The sequence below is a fragment of the Miniopterus natalensis genome, chromosome 2, assembly GCF_054644295.1.
Source record: "Miniopterus natalensis isolate mMinNat1 chromosome 2, mMinNat1.hap1, whole genome shotgun sequence".
Taxonomy (NCBI): Eukaryota; Metazoa; Chordata; class Mammalia; order Chiroptera; family Miniopteridae; genus Miniopterus; species Miniopterus natalensis.
In genome coordinates, this window is record NC_142082.1 from 157,206,058 (window position 1) to 157,223,629 (window position 17,572).

The 17,572-nt window shown below is 36.8% G+C and overlaps 1 protein-coding gene across 7 annotated transcripts in view; it reads left to right on the plus strand.

Annotated features, from left to right (window-relative positions):
• SOX5 (SRY-box transcription factor 5) overlaps positions 1-17,572 on the plus strand; it is an 898,547-nt gene that overhangs the window by 557,535 nt on the left and 323,440 nt on the right. For 5 of the 7 annotated variants that reach the window (XM_016197392.2, XM_087814757.1, XM_016197390.2 and 2 more), the window contains one exon: positions 16,835-17,066. In XM_016197392.2, coding sequence (XP_016052878.1) covers positions 16,836-17,066 — 231 coding nt within the window. In that variant the 5' untranslated portion in view covers position 16,835. The remainder of the gene's footprint in view (positions 1-16,834; positions 17,067-17,572) is intronic. The other 2 variants (XM_016197395.2, XM_016197396.2) reach the window with 1 other exon arrangement.

Consider the following 17,572-nt stretch of genomic DNA (forward strand, 5'->3'; position numbering starts at 1 on the left):
GTTTATTCTTCACAATTGAAACGCATTTCTTTGTCTGGGACTCTTAAGTCCTACACATAGAATGGGGAAATTGTTTATGTGAATAGCAGTTTCTAATGAAACTTTTACAATGACAGAATCTTATAATAACATGTACTACTTTCCTTTATCCTAAGGAGATTCACCTTACCCTCAAGAAGCAGTGGAGGGAACCTATTTTATATAAGTTGTTTGGAAATAAATGTCATGCATCAAAAACCATATTGTGAATTCCTAGCAAAGCAGTAAGGTTTTGGTACATGAATAGTGGGAAGACGGCTAGCATACTTCTTGCTGTCACTCAAGAGTGATTTCTTTCTACTTAGTTTGAAACTAAAATATTTGAAGGCCGAACATGCTGCATTGCCAGATAGTAGAACTTGATTACTCACTTATACAGCAAGATTCAGAAATCTTAGCCTAGTGCAGTGAATTCTAAATTTTACTTTTTTTAAATTTAAAAATAAAAAATTTGGCTGCATAGAAATATTAAAATAACTCTTGGCTCTTTTTCATAGGTCCAAATATATTAAACACAGATAGCTTCTCATAGCTAATTAGGTTGGGCTGTACCCTAACTTTAACTGTGCTTTACCACTGAGTTGTTTAAATTAGATTCAACTCAATTCAGTTCAATTCCAAATAACAATGATAGTGGTAGCATTTATTCAGTACATATAATGTGGTTGGTACCATGCAATATGCTTTTATTTGTGCTTATTTACTTCCTTCAAAATGTAGCAAATATTTTCTTCAGTAAGAAAACAGAGACTCAGAGAGGTTCAGTAACATGGTCAAGGTCACAAAGCTAGGAAATAGCACAACTAAGACTCATCCCAGATTTGTTTAATCAACTCTCATGCTCTTAAATACTACGAACATTCTTCCACTTTAGTTTATTAGGCCCTATGTGAAGTCCTGCATTAGACCGAAAAATGAGTAATATTGTTTGCTGCTCAAAGAGTTTGTAATTCTAAGTGAGTAACTCACAAAGTAACTCACAAAGTTCAAAACTCACTTTAATTTTGGTTAAAAATTTCTTCTGGATTAAAAAGTCTGTTAGATGGGTTTCAGTATTGGGGATAAAGACCAGAATGTGAGGTTTTGTATTTAAATCTAAAATTTTCAAGTAGATTACCTACAGTAGTACAAAAGTTGTGCAAAGGTTGAATAAAGATAAAAATAAATAAATATGAACTACTAGCACGTATTTGATAAACAATTCTTTAATTAGTAATGATAATAGTAGCTGATTTTAAAAATATCTGGGTCCTTGGGAATCAATAAACCCCTGTGCTTTACTATTCATATGCATCATTTTAAATTATGGTTGTTATTACCCAAGTGTTTGTGCCTCTTCCTTCTAATTAATTTATTTGTTCTCTACTATAACACAGTCTAATTTAAAAAAAAAATAAAAATTGAAACACTTGCTTCTAGGTTTACCTCAAGGTTTACTTAAGCCTATGTTGATTTGACCAAGTCAATTCAAACTACTAAAGCATCATGGAATATATTATATAATATTAATAATTGAAGACCATCTCCTACTTTTATTATGGTGGATATGTGCTTAGTAAACAAACTACTAAGAAAAAAATTAACATATTTAGGTTATACATTCTGTTTCCCTTCTGTATATTTTTTAAAATTTTAATTTATTTTTTTATAATACTTTATTAAATTTATTGGGGTGACAATGGTTAATATGAACATAGAGGTTTCAGGTGTGGGTTTCTATGTTATACGATCTGTATATTGCTCTGTGTGCCCACCACCCAAAGTCATATCTTCTCCTGTCACCACATATATTTTCAAAGGCTTGATTACACAGCTAGCACCAACAATAGTTGATTTCATAAGCAATGAATTAATTTTGAGCTCAAGATTATTTTGGAGATTATTCCACAAATTATTTAAAAAGGTCGCGATTCCTTTAGAAGCTTCCTAGATAAATTGGAGGTTAAGTTACCTACCTTTCTGAAGCCTTACCTGTATTAACGTGATTGAAATGCTGGATTAGACTGCTCCAGACTCAACTATTTTGGAAGTATGATAACACATATTATCTGTTATAAGCATTTAAATGAAGAAACAGGTAAAAACCAAAGTAAAATTGTTTGATAGCCTAGCACTGGGAGCATATCCTGGGAGAACAGGATATCATCTGTTCTACGTGTGCATTAGGAATGAGCTGTGGTTCTGTATGGTGATTTCTTCTAGAATAGTCATTCAGTATTTGCATATCATGGTTCCACAAAAAGATGTTGCAAAGAGGGTGCTAGAAAATTAGAAAAAAATTAGGAGGAAAAAGAACATTTACTTAGCATATCAACAATGTTTAAGAAAAGCTTGCATTTAAATAAAAGCAATGGAAATTATATGTTTCTATTTTCTTGAAGAAAAATCATTTTAAAGCATATATTGAAATAATTTTGTTTACATACAATAATCATGTAAATAATTATTAATTTTCTAAGACGTCACAGAATTGTGCTATCTTTGGTGGTTTAGTTTTCTTTTTTATAATATTTTGGTGGCTTTTGCGACTGTTGAATAGATTATCCACAATTATTTCTGAAGCATTTCCTAAATAAAGGAAAAGCAAGGATAGAAGATCGTGACTGTAAAGAAGTGAGATTTTAATCATTGCTCTCTTTTGCAATGGAGTATGTAACTATTTTTCTCTGTATCCTACTTCCTTCTGTATGATGATTTGAATACAACAAAGGCAGGTTTTATTTTTGATGCAGTTTGATATGCTCAGCTTGTTTCATCAGAAATATTGATTCGAAGGAATGATTTAATTATTTCTGACAGTAGACCACCGTGTGAAGCAAGTAGGAATGAGTGTCTGTTGCTCTAGTACTTACAGGAGCTGTGGCTATGGCAAGAGATATACTCTGAAAGCAACATAGTTTACTCTGCACAGAACTATGCATTGTATTATAAATATACATTTTATAGACAAGTATGCAGATTAGCAAAGGAATCATATTTTGCCCCATCTGAAAAAGGGTAATCCCTTTAGGTCATTGACCGGACGGTGTGAAGAAGTCTCACTCCACTGCAGCTGTAGCAATCTTTGGCTAAATAGAGGCTTTAATAACACTCAAGTATTTGTCCCAACCTCAAAGGACAACCCTGAAATAGAACTTTACAGATGATACAGCTCTCTCCACATAGGTCCTGGGGGCTCTTGGCCAGAGACTCCCTTGGACATTTAATATGTTCCACTGACTCTTTAAATGCAGTTATGGTAGCTGTCTTTGTGTGGAATTTGGCTTCAGTCCTTTCTAAATAATGTCAGCGTAGTATGTAAGAATGACAAACGTGAAAATAGGAAATGCGTATTTAAGCCTCTGGAAAACCATCCCCATGGTTTGATGTTCTTGGACACAGGAGAGGAAGGTTTTGAAAGGATTAATTAGCTCAGTCTAAACTTTCCTTCAAACTTCAGAATCACGTCTCACAGTTGCTGCACTGAGTGTGCACGTAGCCAGCTCTCTGAAATGTGTATTCTGTGGGAAACATAGTCTTTAAAATGTAAGATACATGCCCTTGGTTCCAGCTCTCCGTCTACTTCAGTGATATACGTTTTATTATTTTTAAAGGAATGTATATTCTTCTGGAGTCCTTAGCAGAAGTAACTATCTTGCCATCCAAAGCTGTGGATCACATTTAGTTATATTCATGGCTAATACGTTTATATAGTCATTAAAAATGTTTTCAGGGAACTGTGTGTGGATGGTTTAATGGAGAGGAAAGCAGTATTTTAAGAAGTCTTTAGGTGATCTTGCCTCCTTAAACTTGCCATCAGCAGAAAAACAAAAAACAAAAACAAGAAAAAAGAGAAGGGGAAGGGAGGTTGGGGAGAGCTCTGTCCCCTTCCGAACACAAAGGTCTTTCAGTTGTGGGGGATCGGATGGGGGTGTTTGGGTAGTGGAAAAACATGTTCTAGCATGTGGTAATGAGGTTTAAAAAAAACAGCAATGGGTGATTACTTTTCTCCATCAAGGCTCCTTTATCCTCATAAGCTCAGACAGTGGTCAGCATGTTAGACACCCCTCCCTGTTTTATCCATCCCTTAACTATGTTCTTTGACAGGACTGGTTTATACAGCTGGGCCTTTGTTAAGCTTTGGGGGAAATACTACAGAACAGCAGAAAATACGGCAGAGGACCTATAAAACAGGACATGGTAAACACTCCATCCTGCCGAAGATTCAAGAGTCTGCCTCTAAAGTTTTGCTTTTGGTTGATTAGTTTTTCTTTTATGGATTTGTAAAGTGAACATCTTGAAAACGTTTTGGCTTTGTACAGGTTTTATATGGTGATATGGGTCATCTGATTGTGTTAACCAGGAAATTTTTTTTATCGGCTATATTTTAATAAACAGAATAGGAAAGAACTCAGCTCTATTACCGACTGAAATTACAATAAAATTAGACATTTCTATTGCAGTGACCTAGTATTTTAAAGAACATCTACACTGTGTGTGCTTAGCCATCGAACTGATTGAAAAGAGAAAGAAAATAGGAAAGCTATTTGTTTCAAAAGGTTTATCTATATGACGTACTTAAAAATAATTTTTAAAGTGGAAATTTGATAGTGACATCACTGTTAGCCTGGTTTGAACTCTAGTGTAAACCTTGTACTGGGGTCATTTTTTGTTTTTATACATGTCATCCCTTCATAAGAATTTGAGGGGATTTTTCTTTACAGTATTTGCTATATCCTTTGAATTTTTATTTCAAGGGCAGGAAACTGGTAGCCTTTAAGTTACTACTGAGCAGTTTGTACCCATTTATAGAGAAGAGCTAACATTCCAGACTCGTCCACAGTGGCAGTATGAACCATGCCTTTAAAGCTTTTTCCCCCTAAAAACAACAGGGCATGTGCTAAAACCAGAAAGATTAATGGGGGAAGAAGATAAACAGTTAAGACGTAAAACGAGTTTAGAGGTCAAGCTAGAAAAATAAGAAAGCTTATGGATTTAATTCATATTCATCCAAGCAAAGAAGCTTTGGCATGAAAGGAGCCAATGAAGAGGCTGAGCATTCTTCCAGCATCAGCCATAGCTGCATCCCGCTGTTTTGGAGTTTGGGTGATAGATGCTCATCGCCTTTGGCACTGCACCCTCGCTCTTGGACTTCTCACGGTTATAATGGCAAATTCTTCATTTTGCCGGGAAGCTCAGAAAATGTGTCTCTGCCCAGTGTGCCTACCTCGCACATCAGAGCTGTTGTCCTAGGAAAGGTGTGTGGCACAGTGTATTTGTTCTTTGCTGTCTATTTTGAATATAACATAAATATTTTTTTACTTTGTTCACTTTTCAACAGCTGTTGTAGAAACAGACTGCAACCAAGCCTGTATGGGGCTAAAAAGAGTGAGTCCCCTAATCTGGCCAGAATTTAGCAAAGTATACACTTTTCCTTGTCAGGGTTATTTGGATTCCAAAGAGGGTCGGGGTCATAATATTTTTCTTCATTGAACTACTCAGTCATTCTCAACAAATCTGACGGTGGTGTTCAGTATTCCTTCTGGTTGTGAGCCTCCTTGCCCACTCCTGCTAGGGAAAACAAAACAAAACAGCACACCGCTCTCTAGAGGTTTGCTTTTGAAGGCTTAACTTGCTTGATTTCACAATGACCTTTGAAAACAAAAGGAATTAAAACAAGACTGGTTACTTAATTATTTTTGTCATCATTATTAGATCCTAAATAAATTAAACATGCCACAGATTTTATTTCAAGACGTACACCATGCTAAGAGTAAGTCGCTTTTGATTATGGAACAATTTGCTGTTTATTTTGACTTAGCCAGTAATGCGAGAAGGGAGAGAGAGTGAGAGTGGGGGTGGGCTTTTCACAGGATGCTCAGATAAGGAGATGGGGGGAGGCTCACAATAAGTACTTAAGGGTATCTTGGAAAATAAAATTTTATATCTTATTTGCAGTTCTGCCAAAAGGAGAGTCTCCTGGGAGAGTCAAAATGACAAAGTCGTTAAAATAAATGAAATGATATTATTACAGAGGGGTCAATATCATTAAGCCTAAACAGATATCCTTTCCTGCTTAAAACCTGATTTTTTTTTTGCATTTGCACCTCGCCTGACCAGTGAAGTTCATGAATGAAAATCTGTATTTCTTTCACTCTGAATATGATCAAAGTGGTGAACTATTTTTATAGGTTATTACAAACATGTCCACGTGTATGTGAACATGTGAACATATGTAGACACGCTTATAGCCTCATGAGGATAACATGAAAAAAATTGGCATTATTTTAGAAAGCAAATTACAGGTTACTACTACTCACTATAGTAGCAATAGTTATGTGTTACACTTCTTTTTTTTAAAATGGGTTAACAAGTTAGAAGGAGTTTGTTTCTACTTCTTTATTTTTTCCTTTACAATATGGAAAACTTGCGACAAATAGTTTGAATTTTATAGTAAATAAAAATTGTTAGCATGTGATTAGCATTAAATTAAAGTGGTGCTGTCCAGTTCTTAATAGAGGTTCTATAAAAAAAGAATATTAATTCCCCTTACATATGCAGGAAAAGTCTTCTGTGCCTTCTCCCCCTTGCCATCTTCCCTGTCTGTCTCTCTGTCTGTCTGTCTGTCTGTCTGTCTGTCTCTCTGTCTGTCTGTCTCTCTGTCTGTCTGTCTGTCTGTCTCTCTGTCTGTCTGTCTCACTGTCTCTCTGTCTGTCTCTCTGTCTCTCTGTCTGTCTGTCTGTCTGTCTGTCTGTCTCTCTGTCTGTCCGTCTGTCTGTCTGTCTCTCTGTCTGTCCGTCTGTCTCTCTGTCTCTCTGTCTCTCTGTCTCACTGTCTCTCTGTCTCTCTGTCTGTCTGTCTGTATGTCTGTCTCTCTCTCTCTGTCTGTCTGTCTGTCTGTCTCTCTCTCTCTCACACCCACCCACAGCCCCAGGTTGCACATAGGCCCGCGCCTTGGACCCTGAACCTCCGCGGAAGGGCGCGCTCGGCCGGCGGCGGGCGGGCGTCCTCTGCGGCCCCGGGTGCACCCGGGCTGGCGCCCCCGCCCTCGCCCCCTGCCCGGCGCCCACACCCTGCGCGGCGCACACGTGGCAGCCACATGTCTGAGGAACCCCAAGGGCTCCTGACCTCTTCACTTTATGTCTCTAGCTCGGGAGCACGCAGCCGCTTGTTTGCAGAAACGCGCCCCAGCTTTGGGCTTCGGGGAAGGGCGCTCCTTAGACCCGCGGGTTTGCCGCTGCCGGGGGTGGAGGTGGGCGGCACGTGCCGGAGGGACGCTGTCGCGGGTGGGTCCCAGGTCCCCAGGTCCCCAGGTCCCCGCTCTCCGTCCTGCGGGCGGGGCCGCGTCCACGCCTCGGGGCTCGGGAGGCGCCGCGTCCACGCGGGCTCTCGGAGCTCTCCCGGGCTGTGGACGGGCAAGGACAATGCCTCCCTTGAGCAGGGAGGAAGAAGTCCGGGCAGTCACAATTTTGATGTAAAATTTAAATCATCCCTCCACATCCTGTGGACTCAGAGCTGTCCGAGAGGCAGAACCCATGCTCAGATGGAAAGCAGCTCCTTACTTCCTTAAAAAGCATTCCCTCCCTGCCGGTAACGACACGCTTCCGAGAGCCGCACGCCTTAGTGCGGGGTCATTCACAGTCATTTATAAATGATCAGAGCGAAAGGACTGTGGCATTTTTTAACCTGTGGACGGCTGAAGGTTAAACCTTCTTTTTGTTTTTGTTTGTTTCTGATTAATGACAAATATAAAACGATGCGTGTAATTAAATAATTCTCAGCAAATTCAGATTTATGATTTTGATTTTTCTTTCTTCCTGACTCATGCATTTGGATGATCATTTCCTTACAGGTTAAAAGAAATTTCTTCGCAACATTTAAACGTTTAATGATTTCTATTATGTTCTCTATAAATAGATTCGATTGAAATTTAGTGTATTTGGTGATTAAAAAGATTGTGTAATTCACCATTTCATAAATCAAGTATAGGTGTTTTGAGATAAGGAAATAAAATTACAAAAATTATTAAATGAGTCCAATAAAGTTAGGCTAATTTTTTAAGTAGAGATTGCTTATTGCCATAGTCTTGTGTTATAAATCATGAGAAAAGTTTTGATATTTTTTTCAAAAAAAATCTAGAATTCTGTGAAAAATGTTTGCAAGCTCTTCTCTTTAGGAAAGTGACTTTGTCTTCACCAGTCATGAAAGTTCCCCCAACCAGTTTTCCTTCAGCTTGTCAGACGCATAACGAGCTCTATCTTTTCTAAGTAGTAGAACACTATGGAATGATTGCACTAGAGTTTAAATAAATTTAATAATCTTTATATCTTTACATATATCAGGAACGCTATTGTTGTAGGCACTTAGTTAGTGTGGATTAATTTTAAAGTAATATAATAAAGCATACCGATGAGAAGTTTTTAGCTGGCAGAAACATTTATTTAGGTAAGTTTGGGCTCTAGAACCCTGCTCTTAGGTGGTCATAATAAAGCAACCTTCTGGTTTATGAAATTTCTTAGGGTCTTCATCCAATAACCTACAGTCTAACTTTGGAAAAAATTTCAATAACTTACACTTATTAGTGAGGCAGTAAGAGAAGAAAGTAGAAAGGAGAACAGTTTGAATTCTGAATCATTGGTGGGTGGAATTTGCTATCATGACCTGCTGGTAAATGCTGACCTTCAGTGTTTTCTCCCTTGTTTACAAAACAAAAACACATGGACTCGATGAGGGTGTTTTTATTGCACACCTGAGTGACATTCATTCTAGCGCTTCTGAAGCATCCTGTGCCCACTAATAAAGAAGCACTCGTTCACTCCAGGTACCAGCAAGGATTGATTCTCTGTCTGCTTCTTTCCCCCGTTACCTTGTGATTTTTTTCCTTTCCATTCTCTGCACATTCTGTGCAGAACCCTGTCCCTCTTTGTTTTGTGTTTTGGGGTCCCTTCCCCTTTTCTGCCCCTTGGGTGCTTCGGACAAGCTGGGGAGAGCGCTCTGGTAAGAGCCGAGGTGCTGGCACACAGAAGGGCGGAAGGGTGGTGGTCACGCTAAAAGCCAGGCTCTCATCAGAGAAGGGCGAGGAATGAGCTGCCCGGCCCCAGTGCGAGGACACCGCGGAGGCTGGGCAAGGACACCGCCTCGGCCAAGGCCAAAGCCCTTGGTGGCACATGTGTAATTAACGCAGTTTTAAATACCGTCTAAATTTTTATAACACTTATTGTATTTTTAATCTAAATTCAAATTGTATTCCAGAAAAGAATAATAAATTTTGTCTTAAAGTAGCCGTAGCTCACAAATTGCTCTTATGTTTAGACTTTAGCGTTATGGCACATTTTGTTTATAAATACTAGGAGAAATAAGTGTCTACTCTGGTGAAATGTGTAGTAAGGATTCCAAGGGAGGCTAATCTTACGTATCGCTCTGTGTTGTCTGTATTTATATTTCTATGAAATCGGTGTTTTACCTCCATTTGTAGTTTCTGCCAGGATCTGATGAACTTGATGGTGCCTCCAAATAACAACGTCATGAATGAGGTCATTGCATGTGGGAAGCAACAGGTAGAAAAGTAGAGAGACTGGCATATTCTATATCAGGACCTGATGGCAAAGAGGATTTTAGAGAAAAGAGAAGGGAAATGTTAAGGCTCCATGTGTACCTCAAATCAACTTTCTATTTAAAAGGCTTCTGAGCATTGTGTGTGACAGAGTTGGCCATGAAACCCATGTGGCATGTCCACAGGGCAAACACAAAGCTGTCTCTGAGCCTCTAAGAAAGTGAAGATAGTCAAAACATGTTATAAAGAAAAAGAACAAACTATAAGATATGAATAATAATTGAAATTCATGGGTAAGGGCAAGGAAACTCACTTTTTCTTTTAATAAAATGACATGTTAAGCTCGTGTAATTCTATGTTAATAAATCACACGAAGTGTTGGTTGTTTCATTCATTAGAATAAAAACCTGCCCATTTATGCTAAATGCTTATGTTGATTTCCCACGTTGGATAGGCATCATTCTATTGTGAAAATATCTTTGATAAACAGTAGGATTTTATTCCTAATCTCGATTAGCCTTCTCACGTCAACATTAATTACAAAAGGAACCAGGCGAGTAAGTGTAAATGTCCTGAACCAGTAGTCCTGTTGCTAGAAAAACTTGAAGCATATAACTTCTATAAAGGATTGCCAATTATTATTTTATTTTGTTACATCCCATATTTATTGTACCCACAAGGAGATATATCAATTCCAAAATATTCTGTCATTTTTAAAAGGGTTCTCCTGTGCTCAAAACTTAATACTAGAGAGCGAATATTAAAGACACGTAGTTAGGAGAGCAGTTAATGCAAGTTATAAGTTAAATAAGTGTCATGATCCAGACTTTTAAAAATTTATGTTCAGAATGATTAGTTCTGTAGAACTGTTTAGCGGATCTTTTTGCTTATCACTGTCTTCCTCGCTCAGTCCCTCTCATGCACGGGCCTCCCAGACTAGGATGGGCTACAGCATTCAGGTTATTCCCCCCTCGCTCTATTTTCTACATATTTTTCCCTTGGAGAAACAACTCTGTCTTTAACTGCTGTCTATGATGCTGCAAAGACCGAGTAGTGTAACAAAAGGCATTTAACTACTTTATGACTCAGTTTTCTCTTTTACAAAACAAGAAAATAAAAATCCTGACTCAGAGCACTATGGAACATGTCAATGAGAAATGATTACAGTTATGGGCTGAACTCTCTCTACTTGCGTGTAAAAGGCTGCATGGCCTTAGTCAATTCCGCAGAAGTCCTGTGTTTTCTGATTATATACTCTTTCTTCTTTAAAATCCTGCAATCAACAAAGCTTTCTAAACTGAATTTCATATTTTCTTCCAAATTGGCCTTTCTTTCTAATTTATATATTTATCTTAATAGCAGTATTTTCTAAATTATACATTCACATAATCTCTATCTTTGAGCTATCCCACCCACTTGTCCGCCATCTCTGCTTCCCACCCTCACCCTTCTATCAATTACTAATTTCTGAGGGATTTTCTTCCTAAAATACGCCTTTGATTATGTTATTGTGTGACTCACAAACCATCACCAGTTCCCTCTGCCTTCAGGGTGGATTTCACGTTTTTGTTTAGCCATTTGAAATTGATAGGATGTAATCAGAATCATGATCATGTGGCCCCTTCCTCCCATTCCTAGTTGTATTTACTCCTCTTAGAATCTACTGCTTTAACCAAATTATTCTACTCACTGTCCCAAATCATCCTATAAATTTCTTTAATTTGCTGCTATCTCTTCTCCTGTCTGGAATCTTCTTCTCTGTCTTCGGCATCTAATCCATCTTTTATTACCCTGTTGAATTCTCATAATTTGTAGTAAGCATCCTCTGACTATTTTAGCAAGACTGTCTATTATAGTACTAATTTTTATAAGGTATTTAACTTAAAATACTCTTCATTGGTTTCTTAATCATGTTGCTATCTAAATACACAGGGTAACTTTCAATAATGTTTTTTCCATTATTGAGTGGATGGATGAGTGGGTATAAGTGTTTCTATTTTCATCTAAACTATACTGCTTTAAGGGGAAACCAAAAGGGTCTTCATATCTAGATTCCTGTTTCCCCATAACACAAAGGTAACTTGCCTGGCCCAAAGTAGACACTCATTCAGTTCATTCATCTATTTATAGAAAAATGCATGAGTGCCAACCATGTGCTAGGAATTATGTTGCCATATAATTAATTGTATCTCAGCATAGAATATTAGACTATTTAGGAGAAAAGTGCAGAGCAATTGGAAATATATTTATCATGTAATCAGTTATAGCATTAATCTTGGAAAAAACAGGCGAAATGGTAAAAAGACCTGTATTTACCAAAATCTTATTAAATGCAAGGCAGTCTAAGTGTCATGGGAAATTTCAGAAATCAAACAAAATGACATCCTTGCTTTCCAAGTACTTGTGTTTAGTTTTAGATTCTGTATATACTAATAAATAGAAAAAGAAAATATTAAACCATTGAGTAAATGTCACAGGTTATACTGTTGTTAAATTTTTGGGGTGGGCTACTAACAAGAGTTGATGTAGCTTGAGATGGGGTGAAGTCACTTTAACTCTGGTGGGAAAGGAAGGCTTTTAGAAGAGCTAGAGTTTGAGTTTGTTCTTTATAGATATTTATTTTTTCAAGTTTTTATACAAACCCGTGAACCTTAAAAGAAATATTATGCCAAAGGAATAACCAGTAGAAGGCACTGCTTCCTAGGACTTAATCTCTGAACTAACCAAAGGTTAAAAAATTTAGAGAAAGAAACTTTAAAGAGAAACTATTATATAAGGAAAGCAACTCCTATTCTGAGTCTTCCATTTTATATTTGTTCCATATACAAGTTCTTTGACTTCGTACGTGTCATTTTCCAAAATAATATCAGCAAACGATGTATCCTAAGCAGACAGTTTAAAGCAGTAAGGAGATGACTCCTCAATAATAGGTTTATTAATAATTAATTATGCAGCATTTTAATAAAGTTACTTCATTTTAATAGTCTTTTACTTACACATTTTAAAAAGAACTATGTGATTTTTTTCAGAAGTACTTTAAAAACATAATTAAATAGGGTTTACCCATTCATTTACATGGACACTATTTTTAAAAAGGATACTGTATCACTGGGCTTGATTTTCTTCTTTCTGACAATATTAAGACATTGTTTAAGCATGCTTGTCCTGTGAGACTAGATCTTACAACCATTCCTAGAGAATAGTAAGAGAGTTGCTGGCTTTAGTACCTTTCATGGAACAGAACTTTTTAAAGACTACTATTTTCAGAAACGGTTCTAAGTAATGGGTAAGTAGCTGTTAACAAAAACAAAGTCTTATGGTGGGAGAAGCAGATAATAAACACAGAAATAAATATGAAATTTGTCAAGTGATGGTAAGGGCTGTGAAAAAAGCAGAGAGTAAAGAACAATAGAGGGAGGAGATGCTGGGATAGGGGCAGTAGGCAAGGAAGGCCTCACTGGGAAATGATGGTGGAGCAGAAAACTCAATGAAGTGAGGGACGGGCAAGTCTATATCTGAGGGAGGAGGGTTTCAGATTGGAAAAAATACCAGCTATGAAAGAGATGTGTTTAAGTAAGTGTATATCCGATCTGTTTCCTTTTGTTGTTGTAACAAGTTATCACAGGTTTCCTGACCTAAACAATACAGATGTATTCATTTATACTTCAGGAAGTCAGAAGTGTTACAAGCACTGCGTTGGCTCTAGGGCAGAATCTGTTGCATTGCCTTTTCTAGCTTCCAAAGGCACCTGCATTCGTTGGTTTGTGGCCCCATCATCTATTTTCAAAGCCAGCTGCACAGTATCTTTTAATATCTCTCTCTTACTGTCATCCTCTTGCCTTGCCCTCTTGTAAAGACCTTTATGATTACTTTGGGCCCAGCCAGAATTCCAGAATAATCTCCTTATCTCAAGATCCTTACATTAATTGCATCTGCAAAGCTTCTTTTTGCCTTGTGAGGTAACATATTCACAGGCTTTGAGGATTAGGATTTGGACATCTTGGGTGAGGGGCATTATTCTGAATAAGGCTAATTATTTGCAAACTTGACTATGCATTAGAATCACCTGGAGGCTTTAAAAAATTCTGATACCCCATGCATACTCCAAACCCAATAATATCAGAATGTCAGGGAGTGTGACCCAGGAAGCAGTATTTTTAACCCCCTCCATATAATCCCAGTGTGCAGCCAAGGCTGAGAACCACTGGTCTAGTTTTCTGTTGCGGTCCCACACTCTTAACCCTTCCCTAAGTTTGCTACACATGTCTAAATACAAGTGGCTTACATTACAGAGTGACTATAGTACACGTACAGAGCTTTTAGCCAAAAGCAGAGGACTCCAGTAGCTTTAAAATTACTTTCACATATGGATTAGAATAGCCTGATTTTGCAGATTGCTATGGGGACAAGTAAAGGAAAAGCTATTCCTTGTAAAAGCAAGTTAAACACATTAAGAACATTCTATAAGTCTCAGAAAATGGAATTGAAATAAACATAAAATATGTCCTATTTCAGGATCAATTGCCCTTTGGCACCACAACTCCTCCATGTTCAGTGTTTTAGTCCTTGTAATTTTTGCTTCATAGAAATATTTATTTACATAGAATTTATATATATTTATATAGATACCAATATTTATATAGAATGTTTATCCAGTTGTATATAAAGATAATTTAGATATTGAAATGACTAGAAGTTTTGAGAAGAGTAGTGATAACTATGTGCCTAATGTCTACGTTTTAGACTTTCACTTTTCATAATCATTATTAATAATTATATTTATAAAGTAGAAGTCAGCAAAAAGGTCATGCCTTCTGAAGGTCATAGAATTGTGTATTAACTTAGAAAAGGCCAGCTGGTCCAGCTTTCTGCTTTGATAACCTGGAGACTGGCTCTTGCCGATAGCCTGGAGTTTCAGACAGTAGGAGACTGCACATAAGACTGAGGTAGACACCAGAATACCAGCTTAGTAACTCCAGCAAGAGTGATAATGCCCACGCAAACCATAAATACTATGGTTTATATAATAAATGCATAATATCCTTGAAGTCAAACTGCATGTGAAACCAAGAAATAATTAAAAATTCCTTTATTGATTTATTCTGATAAATCACAAAGACCTTAAAATATTTTAAATCTATTCTGTCAACCCATTTTTTTTTTTATGGGAATCAGAAGGTTGCTTGGAGAACATGGAACGGTGGAAATTAAATATCCCTAGTGCTTAGAGTTATTATGTATAGTTTAATATGTCAATTTGGTGATAGCTATGGTGTTGTCAGTGAGACCAAGACTATTCTAATTCTGTTAATTCCAGCTCCTTATTTCCTTTCTCCATACTTAGAGTATACTTGAAGTAAAGCTTGGTAATGAGGTTAGGAATAGTTAAAGATACTTGAAATGTATTGGCTCAGTTCACTTCTTTAAACAGTGCTTGCATGGTAACCACCAACATTTCTTCTTCCTTTCCTGTTCTTCAGCAGATCAAGACCCCTACTATTTGCATATCTTCTTGAACAGTTGCTGCTAATACATTTGATCAGTTTATTGTCGAGCATGATTGGCCATGGACCATTTCTCTACTAGGAGCCTTTGTATTGAATGTTGATTTTACAGTTTAACTCTTAGAAGGCAATCTGCTTTTCTCATTTTGGAGTTCTGTGGTTTTGTTTTTTGAGAAGGGTGTGGGTCATACTATACTTTTAAAATTTGTAAAATAAACAACAACTTTTTTTATTGAGTGTCTACTCTGTGCTAAATGCTCTACAAGTCATTTTTCACGTGGTACACAGTTCATTCTCAAAAAGCATTGCAAGTAGGTATCATATCTCACTTTAAAGATGAGCAGATTGAGGTAGGGAGATTAAAGTTCACAGTTTCTAAGTAGTGGAATCAGTTTTTCAATCCATGTTTGTCTGCTTCCAAGGCCTTTATTTCTTTTTATTTCTTTTTTCTACAGTGCTTTTTTCTTACCAGAATGTCTTTAGTACTCGTATAGTTTTCTTTTGAAACTTTTAACACTAAGAATGGTATTATTCAAGAAAGATTAATGACATCTCTTTTAGTATTATATTTTAAATCTCAAAACCAGTGATATATATGAAGGAATTGATGTTGCCCTTAGTTAATACCCTGCCTCCTATCCCACTAGTCTAGAAAAGAATGGGTGATTCTGTAAATACTCTGTTTGTTGAACAAAACTTACAGCTTTTCCAAGGTCATATTATTGGTAAATAGAAGGGTTTATTTTTTATTAAAAATTTTAACTCTATCTACATCTATGTAAAACTTTTAATGAAAGTAAAAGGAACTCTCTAGTCAATTAAAAATATTTGCCACATATTTAAAATCTCTGATTATGTTCTCAATCAGATATAGATACAAAAAAATGTTTAATCTTTGTTCAGTTATCTAAATGCATTGTCATATAGGCATTAGCTTCGTCAAACAAAACATCCTTATTTGATTTTTTTGTCTTTTACTTAGTTATCTAAGGAGTAAATAATTCTCATACACCACATCTAAATCATTCATAGAACTGTGGAAATAAAATTAAAATATTTTTGTATCCTTACCTCTTTTACTATTTTGCAAATCGAATATTAGAACTTAAATGCCTACATTGGGTGATTTAGAAGCTGAGGGAAGAAAAAGTCTTAAATGTTTCAAGATTAACAGTGATTGTAAAATTGATTCAATTCTTCAGCTTTAAAAAAATATATCAAACTTTTTGTCATGTGTTCTGAGGTTCACACGTAACCAATATCTCTGTATTTCACAATAACCTTACTTTTAATGAAATGCAGGTTTTTATAATGGCAATCATTTGTTTCTCTTGTTTACTTTCTGGTGAAATACATTTTAGCTATTTCTCTTCTTTTAACTCCCAACCGTATTTGCTATTCAGAGACGTTCTGTTTTCAATAAGGCCTATCAGAGTGTAAAACTAGATGGGTATTTTTCTTTAAAATGGAATGGTCTTTCATTATGCGGTATTCTTAGGTGAATTCTCTTGTTTAAGAAGCCAGAATACAAGAGAGCGCTATATTAGTGTATTATTCTCACAACAAACAAGCCCTGTTCTGTTGCTACCTGCTTGGCATTGTTTCTGATTGTGTGTGCTTTGCAGTGGTATTTGGATGGCTTCCTGCTCTCTGCCAGCACAAAAAGGCATTTCTGTTACAATGGCCCCTAACCACACAATGCCGGCATTAAGGATTTATGTGGAGGTTTCATTATTTTCTCGTCTTTTGTTCCTTCCAGGATGTCTTCCAAGCGACCAGCCTCTCCGTATGGGGAAGCAGATGGAGAGGTAGCCATGGTGACAAGCAGACAGAAAGTGGAAGAAGAGGAGAGTGACGGGCTCCCAGCCTTTCACCTTCCCTTGCATGTGAGTTTCCCCAACAAGCCTCACTCTGAGGAATTTCAGCCAGTTTCTCTGCTGACGCAAGAGACTTGTGGCCATAGGACTCCCACTTCTCAGCACAATACAATGGTAGGTTTCTCATGGCCTGTTGTGCCTACACTCACTTTTTGACCAGTCCAGCCTTCTGATAGTTTGGCTTCGGTCCTTTGCTTTGTAATTATCATCTTCTTACTAGCCATACGCAAGATTCACTCCTGACATCTTAGAATCTGTATAAGGAAGTAAATTGATTTCAGTAGGGAGTAAAAGGTAGACTATTTTTTAATTTTTTTTTTTTTTGCTTTTTAAGAATTCGGCTTTTGAGATGCTTACAATTTAATTTGAGGAAAAGACCATGTAAATATATGAACAATTTTAAAGCAACATTTAAAATTAGTCAGCAGGAAAGTTTGATGTCATACCATTTCTAATAAAAGGTTTTTCCAGAGAGGGTTACAACATAGTTTGAAGATTTCCATCATTATAAATCATTGGTTGCCCCCCAATTTTTTGCTTTGCTCAGATTGGATTCCAGTATTCTTCAAAGTACTGGAAACATTATAGAAGAATATATTTCATAGAGACTATAGTTTTCT